Here is a 14063-nt window from a genome sequence, read left to right on the forward strand (position 1 = left end):
TGAAGAAAAGAGAACTTTGCTAAGAAAATCAATCTCTGTGAATTACAACCTAATTACAATCTGACTGAGAATCCTATAATTTTGAGATTTGCAGGTTTGCAAAAGGCAAGAGAAGCAATCATGCCAGTCATCTGAGAAGACAGAACTGGTGTCCCATCATCCATCAGTCCAGTTTTTTGGCAGTGATGAGATTAAGAGTATTTCAGATGGCTTCAAGAAGGTCATCAGTAAATTCAGAGGTGGTGGTGGTGAGTTAGAACAGAAGACAGTGGCTAATCAATAAAAGAAAGAGTCTTCATGGACAAAACCGTCCAGACATGATTTTGACTACACTTCTACACGGAATGGACAAGAAACAAATAGAGTGAAAGCATACTAAGTTTTTAAGGGAATTGGGTTGCCAAAGATATCCCAGGACTGTCTGCATAGTCCTGCGACTGTACAACTCTTAAAGCAAGTTCTAGGCCTCAAATCAGCACCAGAAAAAAGCGAGCATGAAAGTTTTAGAACCAATTCAGAAGAGCGTGCCCCCGAATGCTTACCTGTGATAGGGCCATAGACGGCAGGAGAAATGGAGGACAATGAACTAGGGAGTTTCTCACACAGAGGACAATCAAGCACCCAACAGATGGGATAAGAACATCCTCAGTGCTAGGGCAGAAAGTCTTCATGACTCCTACCAAGCAGGATTTGACAATTCCTATCAAATAGTATCTGACATGTGTTTCCCATTCTCCCATTTTCAAATGGGAGTTTTAAAAATTATAATTATCTTATTTTTAAATGGGGGAATTTGGGGCTGCCCATCAGTCTACAGTCATTGATCCTCAGAAAGCCATGTCTAGCCCTCCTGAAAAGGTCAGAACATCAACCATTGACCATGGATGAATAACAGGACAGGGTAACTAGATGGCCTTGGATTACCTCTCAGACAAAGGGTAAGTTATGTATGTGGCAAGAAGAGAAGCCAAAAGGGAGACTGTGGCAGAGACCTCTAGCTGTTCCCCACTATCTCACCTCTCTTTATTTTAACAAAACCCTTTGTTTTCTGATGGGCACAAGGCCACTCAAACTAATGACTACATTGCTTAGCTTTTTTCAGCTAAGTACAGACATGTGACTAGGTTCTGACCAATTAGATATAATTAAAGTGACATAAGAGACTTTCAGAAAGTATTTAAAGGGAAGGAATTCATACACTTCATAGCCCCTCACCTTCCTACATACTGGAATGCAAATCTATGGCTGGAGCTCAAGTAAGCCATCTCAGACGATGAGATGAAAGCTGTATTTCTGCATCCCAGATATACTGAAGCCTTATACAGCCCTACTGCCTAGCTCTACACTTCATTTATATGACCAAAAAATAAACTTTTTAACTTTTTTTATGCCATTACTTAGTTTCTGTCACTTGTAGACAAACAAAACTATACTTTATGTACATAAATGTATGTGTGTAATCTAGTTAAAGCCTTTCCCTGTAATAGTAGATTTTATTATATCATAGACAAAATCAAACTTATAAAGCATAGTTGTCTAAAGAAAGGAGATTGGTTTCCATATAAGACCTGTAATTCAGTGTTTCTTACCCATTGAAAGCCTATAATAAACATTTATGCTCCCCTCTGCCCCAATATCGGAATTAATGTTGGGATTTTACTATACTTATCAAACACTGCAGCTATTAAGTATTTATATAAAACGAATCATGACTTAAGAATATCAGCCCCTAGAAGACAGTTACCAAGTTTTACTAATCTTTTAATATTCTATACCCAAAAAGTGCCTACATAGTCCATAGCCAATAAATACGAGTTGAGTAACTGCAAGTCCTTGGTGCTTTTGAAATTAATGCTAATTCACAGTGGTTTTTTTTTAGTGTTACTTCTAGAATTTAAGTTAGTCAGATCTTAATAATTTGAGATTTAATCTTTAAAGCCAATTATGGGTTACATTACCCCGATTTTTTCTGTTTGCTGCTGACTTGGTTAAAGTATCTTTCAGATATTGTTGCATAGTCTAGTAGAACATTCAAAATTACATGCACTGTACATGCCCCCTTGATTTCTTCCTAGTTTTCTATAAGAATACAAGGTCCTAGATATAATAATGAGGACTTAGTAAATGTCCGTCAGAGAACGATGAATACAGGGAGACAAAAATGACCAATAACTGACTCTCTCCTTGTGCCAGCAGCAAGTGATAAAATGGATCAGTGTTAGGCAAGAGACTGGAAGTTAAGCTGAATATTTAAGGAAGTTAAGCTGAATATTTAATATATTTGGCTCTAGGGAAGAAGGCTAAATAGGAGGCAGAAATGAGGTCTTACAAAAGTTTGGAAACAGCAGATTCTATAGGATAATAGCATAACAACCATGAGTACAGTATTTAAAATAAAATGCTGTATACATACACATACTTCATGAAGAAACTCTGAAGTTTATAGTTAAAGACAAGCCACTCATTTCTATTTATAGTTTTTCACCACGTGGTTGCATTAGGAAAAAAAAAAACCTTCTTATCACCCATTTACCCAGCAACTCTCCACCTGGATAGGTAAAATCAACAAGCAGGGGACACTGACTATAGAAAGATATATTAAATTTTTAGGATAAGGTATGTGTAATTTCAAATTATCTACTTTATAATGTAGTTCAACTTTTAATTAGAAATTTATGGTCATCCTTGATGTTTTAAAAAGTATCCTATCTGGAAAGCTAGATGTCATAGTAGCAATTAATAAAGTTTAGAGGTGCCCAGGCTGGTGTTCGGATCTGAACTCTACCAGTTATTAGCACAGTGACGCTGGGCAAGTCACTCAACCTCTATGTGCCTTAATTTCCTCACCTATAAAGTGAGGTAATAATATTTCCTCTTTAGTATGTGCTATTGTGAAAATTGAGTTAATCTACGTAAAGTACTGAGCACATTACATTCAACATATTATACACTCAATACATGTTGCTTAATAATTACTGTTAGCTATAAGCCAGCAAGGTTCGCAGAACACAGAATCTCTGAGAGAGTATTATGTTCCACTAAGGGGAATATATCAGTTTTTCTTCAAAGAGCGGGAGATTTTCTTGCTTATAGAAAGAGAACTTTAATTAAAACAGACCGAAAAATACTACTCTCAGGCTTAGTCTTATTGGTTCCAGAGTAAGTGCCATTAATTGAACAAATACATATTATCCCTGCCTCTTTCTCCTGTATGCCTCAATGCTGTGGATATAGTATAGCGATGTAGGGATTCCTTGATGCCACGGTTACAGTATGGCAATATGTGGATCCCTCGGTGCTGTGGATACAGCATGGCAATATGAGAGGCGCAGGAAATGCGAACCTAGCACTGTGCTGAGAACTGGGAATGGGGCATGTTGACTAACAAAGACCCACAAGGACTTTCTCTGACATTAGACATTACTACTTCTTAGTAGCTTTTGACCACTTACAATATTGGGGAGAGTAATTTAACAATACTTTTTTTCATATAACTCAAGAGCACTTAGCCTTGTGTCTGCTCACAGGAGGCAACTGTAGTTGACATTTGACCCTTATCATTTTCATTTTCCTAAAACTGCCAACATCGCTTGGCTTCTGTGGTATCATTTCCTCCTGGGTCTCCTCCTACACTGGCCCGAGCCTTCCTTTTCAGCCTCTGTCCCAAGATTCTCTTTCCTTTTCCATCACTCAAATATTGGTGTTAGCTAGAATTCTGTTCTTAGCCTTCCATTTTCTTTCTTCTGGTTGATCTCATCATCACAGCTTCATTTACTACTCAAATGCTGGTTACTTCCAAGCAAGCATTTACCCCTCAACCCTCAACCCTCAGCTCCCTCCTGGGCTCTTGATCCATATTCTACAGGTTAGAGGCTCTCTCCTGGGTATTTTACACAGGGATTTCAAATTCAATATGTCCAAAACCAAACTCATTTTTTCCACACAAATTCCTCCTTCAATCCATTCTCTTATCTGGGTTAACTACCACCATCTTCTACTATGTCTTGAGCTAAGACACCAAGGCGCCATCCTTGACACTCATACATACCTTCCTCATCCTTCCTTCTAAGAACACAGTGTAAATTTTATCTCTTCAATATCTGTTGAGTTCACATTATTGTCTCCATCACTAGAGCAACATGCCTTAGATTAGAAAAATGGTATAGCGTAATGGTTGACTACAGGCTCAGGATATCACATGGCCTGAGTTTTCATCAAGGTTCTATCACTAACTGCTTGACCATGGGAAATTATTAAACACCCTTGGGACTTAAAGATTAAATAAACTAATATGTGCAATGCCTTCACAGCAGTGCTCAGCACAAAAGTAAAATTCAAAAATACTATCTACTGGTTTTATTACTATTACCATATTAAGTATTATTATTGTTATTGTTGCATTTATTAGAGTGCTGGGCACAAAAGTGATAAAAGTGAATCATTTAATTAATATGTATTATTAAAATCAGGAGAATGATTGCTACACAGCAGAAACTGAGGATCTTGTTCTAGTATGCATTAAGTCACTGTGGTCTTTCAATAGTTTTTTTTTTTTTTTAACTATTTTGAACACTGACATTAAAAATATCTATCCTTACATACTTGGCTAGGTTTTTGTGACAACATCATGACATAATACATGAGCCCTATGGAATATGAAAAGCTTTGTAAAAGGAAAAACACTATTAGTATGTGACTTCATAGATGTGTGATTTGTCTCTCATGTTTATGACAAAACACTAAGGTAGAGAAAATGCACAAATGATTAAGGAAAGGTAGCTCCTTAGTTTCTGAAAGGAAGAAAACAATTCTATTATAAAGGAAGGAAGGAAGGCAGAAGGAAATTGGAAATGATGAGATTTTTCTCTTAAACAGGCTAGAAGGAAAATACAAAGCTAAATCAATAGATTTAATTGCTTCAAACTAACAAATCAAATGTAGGGTAATCCCAAAATAATATGATATTTAGCAAACAATGTTAAATTCTTTCAAATACCATGCTGAAACACAAGTAAGTAAATGTTTTTCTACTAGATAATGGTGCTAATGATGTGTGTTCATTCTTTTTTTTTTTTTTCCCAAAAAAGAAAAAGAAGTAGCAAGGGAAAGAAGGAGAAAGCAAAGAACTTTACTACCTCAGAAAGAAATATAAGAAAGATAAAAAAAGTGAACAAGAATTTAGAGATGCCCAAAATAACTACCTAAACAAAGATATAACTAATGAAATAAAGCCAGAAAACATCTTTGAGGGAAGTATTTTGCCTAAATCATTTTGGAGGTGGTTATTGAGTAAACAGAAACACATCTGGGAATGCATCTGGAAGAAAACTTGATTATCTAATCCTTGCTCAATCATTCTTTTATTTTCAATTTCTTTTCTCCTTTTCCAACATATATTGCTACTTGTATTTCCAAGACACTAGGAATAAAACTAGATAGAAAAAAAACAAAACAAAATACAAATTTAACATAACTTGTCTTTTATCAGATTGTGTTCCAGGACATGTGGATGATTGGGACTAATGAAAGAAGGAAAAGAACTCAGGATGTTAATGACTTAGCATCATTTTCTGCAGACAGACTAGACAAGTAGGTCACAGGATAGGCTGGACAACATGAGATAACTGTGACTCACTTACAGAAATCATCCTGCCAAAGTGATCCTGGCTCGTGCCCTTGTGCCCCTTCACTGTCTGAGGATACAGTGGACAGATTAGGGGACAGCACTTTCTCTGCAAGGTGGCCACTTCCCTTCTAGTTTGTTCTCCCCACTAAAAATTCCCTTTTACCCCGAGTGCTCATCGGTTATTGGTTCTAGCATTTCACTAGGAAATCTCTGGGTATAGTAAACTCGGGGGTATGTGAATAGATATTACAATACTAAAAGGGTTAATATTCTATAGGACACAAGACAAAGTAATCCAGAAGTCCATAGTATATTGTATATTAACAAATGATAACAGTAAATCTTGAGATGGATAACAGCATGGAATTAAAAGTCAACATAAAGATGCTATAGTAAGTTGTAATTTATGTTAGATCTATGTTGCTTTCAGGTAAAATGTAAATGGTCATTAATTCAAAGTATATTTACTGACTGAGGGAGACAGATCTTGACCTCTAAGTTTAAAGTCTATTTAACATAAAACAAAATGCCACTGGACTTCCAACAAAATCATTTGTGTAGACTGTTAGGTCTTTTAATATACAAACTGTTTCATTTATTAAAATGTAACTATCGACAGGACATTCTTACATATTTCTTTCCCACATTTATGTGTGAATTTGAGGACTCAGATCTTTTTACTTAGCATTAGAACATATATTTGAAAGAAGAACTCTGCATGTGGTCATTTTGTAAATATAAGTGAATATATGACTTATTTGGGGGAGTGATTGTGTAAATACAATGCTGCTCAAATAAGTAGGACCCAATTAAAGGCTATGTCCAAAGATGCAAGGTCCTGAGAACCCTAATATCATCTCAACATATCGAAGTGAAAAATCCTCTCATTGGGAAGTAACTTGTTCAAAATTACACAAGAAAATAAGGATAAATGATTCGAGTTTTATACTCTTTTTTTTATTCTAGTAATATGCTAAGAAGATAACAAAAGGCAGTTAAGTGACAATTAATAAAAGTAATAAAATTTATGAAGTATTTATTAAAAATTATAAAAACACGAATCTTTCTAAAATTAGAATTGCAGTTCTTGCTTTATGTAGTATTCTTCCATATCCTTACAAATCCCATTATATAGTTCCAGAAATCATCTTATCTATTTAAATAAAAACATCAAATTTCTTAGTTAATTTTCTAACTGGATTAATGAATCCGAATAGAATAATATGTCATATGATTGTCTGCTCATAACCTGCTGTTTTAAATTAGTATATTAAGTAACTTAGACACTTTTCTTTGCAAAGATTGCATGATTTAATAAATTCCCATATGGCTCAACATGTGCCAACACTACTAGGTTATCTTCAATCCAGCTGCTGTTATGATAACAGTTGCCAACTTTCAAACAAATGAAGAGAATAATGAATCAGCTTCAAGTTGGCTCATATGTAAACTTATATTGCTCCCAGTTTAAACTTGGGCCAATTTCAACTATAAAGGAAATTAATTAAAAGGATTTCACCTCCACTGTCTGAGAAGCATGGCACCACAAATACTACTGAATTAGAAGTTTAAAAGCCTACAGCTTTAGGTAAACTCCCATCATTTGGATTTCAGTCTGAAGGGCTGTAGTTCGTTTTAAAGATAAGATTTTTTGAGGAGACAGAAATATCTTGTCCCTAATTCATAACATGAATATCTGAGAAGCCTCACACGGCTGGGAAAAATAAATAAATAAATAAGACTCTTATTTGTTAAAAGTTCATTGCAAAAAAGGCTTCAGAGGAAATAAGATTCAAATGAAAAGGGGCATATTTATGTAGGAGATAAAACTCAGGAGAGGTGAGCACTGAACACACCATTTTAAGTAAGGGCCATTTTATGATAGAGTGTTAGGTGTAAAATAGTAGACCCTCTTTCTAAGAATGACAACATTGTATACATTTTTATAAATATTCAACCAAATAACTTTGTGCTGGATCGGTTATCCAGACTAGTGGTTCTAAGAATCCTTGAAACGTTGGTGTTTACAATAAGCATTTATCTATTTGGCATAAAGCTATGCTAGTTTTTATAGGAAAAAAAAAATAAGCAGAATATCAGAGTAGAAATCTGCTTAAAATATTTATTTCTAAATGTCCATTATAATTGAAAATTATTCCTTGGATGGACGTGCTTCCCTGAGAGGATAGGAAAACTTTTTCACTAAGGAATAAAGCTGGATTATAGTGTCCTGCCAAGAGTGAGGCTATACTACAAGGAACAGGATGGACTGAGTGAGATATACAATTTTATGGTTGATGAACTGTCTAAAACTATGCAAGAATTACCATATTAGTAGTGATAATATAATTTCTTCTTTTTCTGAAGGGTACTTGTATTTTTCTTGGTCATCAGCTGTATATATCATGTATACATTATTGACGGCCTAATGCAGTTTTTCAATACATCTTATAAATTATAAAGAAATAATCTGTTTGAAATTGTATACCATGGTTGTTTTGGCCCTCACTGAATATATGCAATACAGAGTAAATAAAAAAACAAAACCTCCGGAAGGTGTTAAATGGCTAGACTCATATGCTATAATTCCAGTAATTTACAGCACTTGAAACTAAAACTGTAGATGAATGGATGTCTCCTCTAGGCATTTTCAATATCCTTTCCAGGGATCTTTGAAATTACCATTATTGGAAATACTGGAGATCCCTGGGTAGACTACTTGGTTCTGGGGTCTTCTAGCCAGTTGGAATAGTTCTAGAAAAGTTACATGGATGCTTCAAAGTAACTCAAAATCTAAAGAAATCAGCCCATGAATAAAGGCAAGAGACTATTTTCTAATACTGTGCTTGACGTGATCATCTTTTGACCTCCATATAGCTCACGAATGGTGCTGAAGTTGCTCAAGATGCAACAGATTTAACAGGTCCATCTTTGGAGCAACATAAAAGGCTAGAACTTGTGGTGAAATTGTTACCCAGTAAAGTAGCCACAGTAATTCCCCAAACAACTGAGTCAGCACTCACTCAAATGGAGGTAAAAGAGAGATGTTGATTCCTTAACCTCATTGAATCATATTAATGCAACAAACTATTTGGAAAGTGTTCTAGGCTATTCTGCACAACAGGATGCATGTCTATACTTGGCTAAATCTTGTGCAACAGGTATGAACTGTGTGCATTATTTGCTACTGCTTTAGTAAGGAACAGGCAAGAAATTTCACAGCTGCAACAATTTATTTTCAATTTTGAAAACATTCTATTCACTAGTGCCAGTGTGTGTAAAAAGATTCTCTGACATGAGACAAGTTTAGCTACAATAAGCTAGAATAAATGCAAAGGAGGAATACAGGCCAACAACGAACATCTATGATAAAAATCTTTATTCTTTAGTCTTGACCTCAGTTGTTTAAAATCAGAAAGTATTAGAGATGGCAGAGATCCATCATTATTCTGTTTTCTACTTTGAAGGCTGTATATACTTAATGATTGTAATTATGAAATCCTAGAATAAATATATCTTCTATTCACTAATTTGAATATTCAAACAATTAGCTGTATTTGTTTGAATGCGTACTAAGTATTTTTTATATCTGGTGGTTAAGATAATGAGGAAATGCCTAAAAAAAAAAAAAAAAAAAGAAAAAATTAGAAAGACACAGAAAGGAAAGATTTGTAAGAAAGGAGAAAGTAAACAGAAGAAGAAAAAGATTTTAAAAGATTTGTATATAGTCAGGACAAATAACTAATTGACGGTGGAAAAAATAATTGCTTACAATTTGTATAAGGCCATCATATAACCATGCAATACTCTGACATGGTACAAAGATACATAATTATAAACAAGAAGATGCAAATAGAAAGTTGTGTCTTGATTAAGAAAAACAACAAAAGAAAAAACTATGGAAAAAAATTATGGAAAGTAAGAAGACCCATGCCACAAATATGCCAAGATAAATGACATATCCCCAAAGGGAGAACACTGCCCTGGACTTGAGAAAGTTCTGTATGATCTTGGCCAGCAGTACTATTTCCTGCCTTGTATAATCAGAGAAGACATTCAGTGTTTGGTGATGATGGGAAGAAGGATTCTGAAGAATATAATTATGGGCTCCATGGAAACAAAATTATCATTCATGTCTGAGATTGTGTAAAATGCCTTAATTTTGGTCATAACAATTTGACCCTTAAAAAATAAAATCCCCAAACCTCCTGATAAATCATGATTCCTCAAGTAAACTACAGGAATAGTGTGTAAAAGCTGAGATGTCCGAGATACTCTTCAAGAAATGCTACTTAGTAGAAAATTATATATTTTGTAGTAACATAATTTGGCCTCCTTCCAAGTCAAAACTAGCTAGCAAATTCAAAAGCCACATTAAAGGAGATTTAAGCAGGGCAAAGCTTAAAACAGTTTTCATCTACTAGGTCAGGTATAAAAATGATCACAGTGCATATCACCTTAGACTGGCGATCCTACACAAATTAATGGTGTGTCATGTACAGATGGAAGGTGGGTATAAACTGAAGAGAAAGAAAAAACCACATCAAGGTGCCTAAAGAAACTTAAAGGCTTTGAAAGCTTCAAAAGTCTCGCCTTTTCTCTGGTACCTTTAATTGTGGCTACAATAAGTGCATTTTTACCAAATGCTTTTGAAAGAAAAAAGAAATGGTTATTTTCTTAAGTGCTGACAGACTTACTTCTCTTTCAGAAAATCCGCTACTCTTTTGAAGTCAGCCACACAGTATTCTCTTTTCATTTCCATGAGTACAGTATCAGAGGCAGATTGGACTGGTATGTGCAGAAAAGCGTAGACTCTGGGATGATTAAGGATTTTAGCCATTTCCTTTAAAAAAAAAAATGGAAGGAGAAAAGATTAAACACTTTAACAAATCAAGTAATGGTTTCCCTCAGATCAGCACTCCTGAGTGGAAGCAAGTAAACATAGCTGAAACAGACCAATCATCTGGGCTCTTAAAGTGAATGTCAACTGGGCAGTACTCTATGATGACATTTGGAAATTTAATATCACTTTTGGAGGATTCCACATAAGAATTATTTCCTCATGTTCAACATCATCTCAGGTGATAAAACAGAGATAAACTTATGTAATGCCTAAAGACTAAAAAGATTTTTGAGTACTTCAAAATCAACACCATTCCTCCCCTCACCTCAAAGCAGTGTTATATTCTGTCTGTTACATTAGGACAATCAGTAATATTTCAGGCAAATAGTTGAGGCAATATAATCCTGCATCCTTGAACAGAGTTTCTAAATTTAGGGTAAGTCAACACTTAAAAAAAAAAAATACTGAAGGAGAAAAAGTAATCTATAACTCAATTGTTTTTTTTTCCCCAGCTAGTTAATGAACACATATTGTTTTGAGTATGCAAAAGAGTTCAGACAGTGAAGCTCACCACTAGTCACTACTGATATCTACCTTTAAGATGCAGAGTTCCAAAGAAGGGGAGTAAGGGAGGAACAGGAAGAAGAATGTATCTTGCAAAGTTAAGAAGAGCAAATTTAAGTGAAACAAATTAAGAAACTCAGAGATAGTTTTAAAATTCCTCCAAGGTTACAAGGGAGGAGGAAAAAGAGGGAGGGGACAAGAGGAGAAGAAAGAGTGTAAAGAATCCCACAGAGAAACAAGTGTCAAGAAGCTGCTTTTTAATAATGTGCCCAGTGATTTTTAGTTTTCAAAATACTGTACTGTCATATCTGTTATCTCATTTCATTCTTAGAACAATATTTTGAGGGGCCTTATGGAATCGAAGAGCCAGCTAATTCCATATAGTCCCCTCTTAGTTATTCAGGGACAAGTCATGCATATGTATTCACCATGCCCTTTGTTTCTTTATTTTCTTTCCACTGACTGTAAAAATTAGCATTATTACTAAAGTGGAAGAAAAAAGCAATTAACTCCAATCAGTCACCTTCTTACTAGCAGCTTAGTTGTTTTAAAAAAATCCTTTTGACTAAGGAATTCAAATAACCAAACAATATTACTCATGGATATCCTGTAACTACCTTCTCTACCATAACTGGAATTGAAGAATTTCTTATTTAGCAAAAGAATAACTGATTAACACATTATCTGAAAATCCCATTCACGGAACTGTTAACATTTCTTGGCTGGGTATTCTGTCAGTAGGATCTTTATATCCTCACTCACCACCTACTGTGACTAAGGCTTTGTGAGACAGGGCAGCACTAATCGTGAAGGCCCCTACAGTAAATACACTGGCCTGCTATGACTCTCTGCCTTTCAGGTTTTTCACACCTTAAAATCAAAATTCTCAAACAGTGCAAAAAAAAATTGTTGTACAAAAAAATCCTTTGTTTTTTAAAGAGGCAGGACTCTGAGCTTTAGTTAACTTTCAACATGTCTATTGTGGATAAAGATGACCTTAACAAATAACATAATTTGTGAAATAAAATTTCATTCTCTTATCTCTGTGTCTCGGTTTTGTCATCTGTTATATGAAGACAATGGGAATTCCCACCTCATAGTGTTACTGGACTATTGTGAAAATAAGATAATTCAGTATGTGCTTATATGTAAGTACTCAATACGTAAATGAGCTAATCTTCCTCGGAGATGAAGAAGTGCAAAGAATGCAGTAGCGGTAAAAAAAATTATTTAAAGTTCACGGTAACACATTTTCATATAGATTAATGGGAACCCATCAATAAATAGATTAGCTTTTAAATAAGCTAGTTTCCTTAAGTAGTAAGTGAAGAAGAGAGAAGTTTCACTGATGTGTATAGAATAAATGTGAAAGGCATTCCCAGCAAACAAGACCCAGGGCCAGAAGCTGTAGTGCAGTTTCCGTTGAAAACACTCAGGGTGGCCCACTACTATAAACAGGATACTGCACTAGATGAAGCTTGCCCTGTTAAAGTATGACAATTTACAAATTAAAATGTTAATAGCAAACAAAAAAGATAAATCTGGTGGTTTTTCCCTTTGGCTCTCAAAATAAGACTTCCCACTAGTAATTACCTCAGCCTCATACTACAGGCTTTGCAACTCTGTAATGGTAGGCACCAGAACACAACACAAAAATAAAAATAAACATGCCCCTTCATTAAAGTCTGTATTTCTCCTACCAAAAGAATTATGACAACATAAATTAACGTGAAGAGGAATTTTCCATTCAAATGGCTAATCCTGTAATCAGCTCTTTATCCTGCTTCTGTGGACATGCCTACTGCATAGGCCGAAGGGCAGAGTGATGAGACATCAACTGAAGACTCACCCTCCCCTATGATTGTTCTGTCTAGATAACAGACTAATTACCTAAATTTCTGTTCGAAAATCTCATGCTCCTTAACTGCCCGTAGCCCATAGCAACTCCCATGCGCACATGTAACCCATGGCAACTCCTGTGGTCTACAACCATCTGAGGACAAATCAACCAAAGAGCCCATGCCAACTGTAACAGCGCGGATATAAATCAAAATTGCTCCTGAATCTGAAGATCGGAGCCCAGATCTTCAGAGTGCTAGCTCTTCTGGGACCACCGGCATAATAAACCTGAGTTCTCCAACTCTCGGAGTGGTGCTTGGTTTCTCGTGGCCTGATTTCGCAACATTTCTGCAACAAATGTACCCCAAAGGGACAAATATATGTGTACATGTGTGTGTATTTATATATATTTTTTCTTTCTATCCCTCTTCTCACTCAGCACTGCTGGTTAAGGATAACCTTTCATTTCTTCACCCTTCAAAATTCTTCTCTGTTTTTAGGGTACAGGTTCTCTAGAGTGAGAGATTACTTCTAACTCTATGATTCCTCAGCAACCTGTTCCAGGAATTACTGAAGTATTTTCTTGGTTCTCCCTTGCAGTACAATAATGAATCTCCAAGGCAGAAGCTCTCCAAGAGCGGGAGTTATGTTCCTCTCTGGAACTCTACAGTGACTGTGCCAAGTATACTCCCAAACATATAACTATAGATATGACTTAGATCCACATCAATATACATAGAAAGAGGCTTAAAATATAATTGCTATTTGACAGGAAGACAAATTTTCAATTAGTAATAGTTCAGTTTGGCTCAAGCAGGTAACCAAGCACATATTCGAGAAGTTAAACAAGCATACGTAATTGGTCTGCCATCATTTTTGGAGCAAGTAAAAAGTTACACATGAATATATGTCAACATAGGTAAAAATCGGACACTTTATAGGTCATCTCACCATGTGTTATATTTTTAAAAGTCTGCTGGAGCTTCAGACTGAAATCACAAAGTATTTTCTTATGGAAGTAATGTATAAATGAGCAGGGTGTAGGTTAACCAGAAAAAAAAAGAGCACTCAGTTGAAATGTGGCTAATGGAAGAATGGCAGCCAATGAGCAAACCTGAGCTCTGAGCTGGGTGAGTCTGAGTAGACAGGCAAGTATGCAAGTGGGCATGTGTACACACAAAGAAGGTGTGT

The 14063-nt window shown here is 35.5% G+C and overlaps 1 protein-coding gene across 11 annotated transcripts in view; it reads right to left on the reverse strand.

Annotated features, from left to right (window-relative positions):
• CDKAL1 (CDKAL1 threonylcarbamoyladenosine tRNA methylthiotransferase) overlaps nt 1-14063 on the reverse strand; it is a 566460-nt gene that overhangs the window by 188660 nt on the left and 363737 nt on the right. For all 11 annotated transcript variants that reach the window (XM_039866443.1, XM_039866450.1, XM_039866444.1 and 8 more), the window contains one exon: nt 10324-10469. In XM_039866443.1, coding sequence (XP_039722377.1) covers nt 10324-10469 — 146 coding nt within the window. The remainder of the gene's footprint in view (nt 1-10323; nt 10470-14063) is intronic.

This window comes from Pteropus medius, unplaced genomic scaffold (genome assembly GCF_902729225.1).
Source record: "Pteropus medius unplaced genomic scaffold, Ma_sr-lr_union100, whole genome shotgun sequence".
Lineage (NCBI taxonomy): Eukaryota > Metazoa > Chordata > Mammalia > Chiroptera > Pteropodidae > Pteropus > Pteropus medius.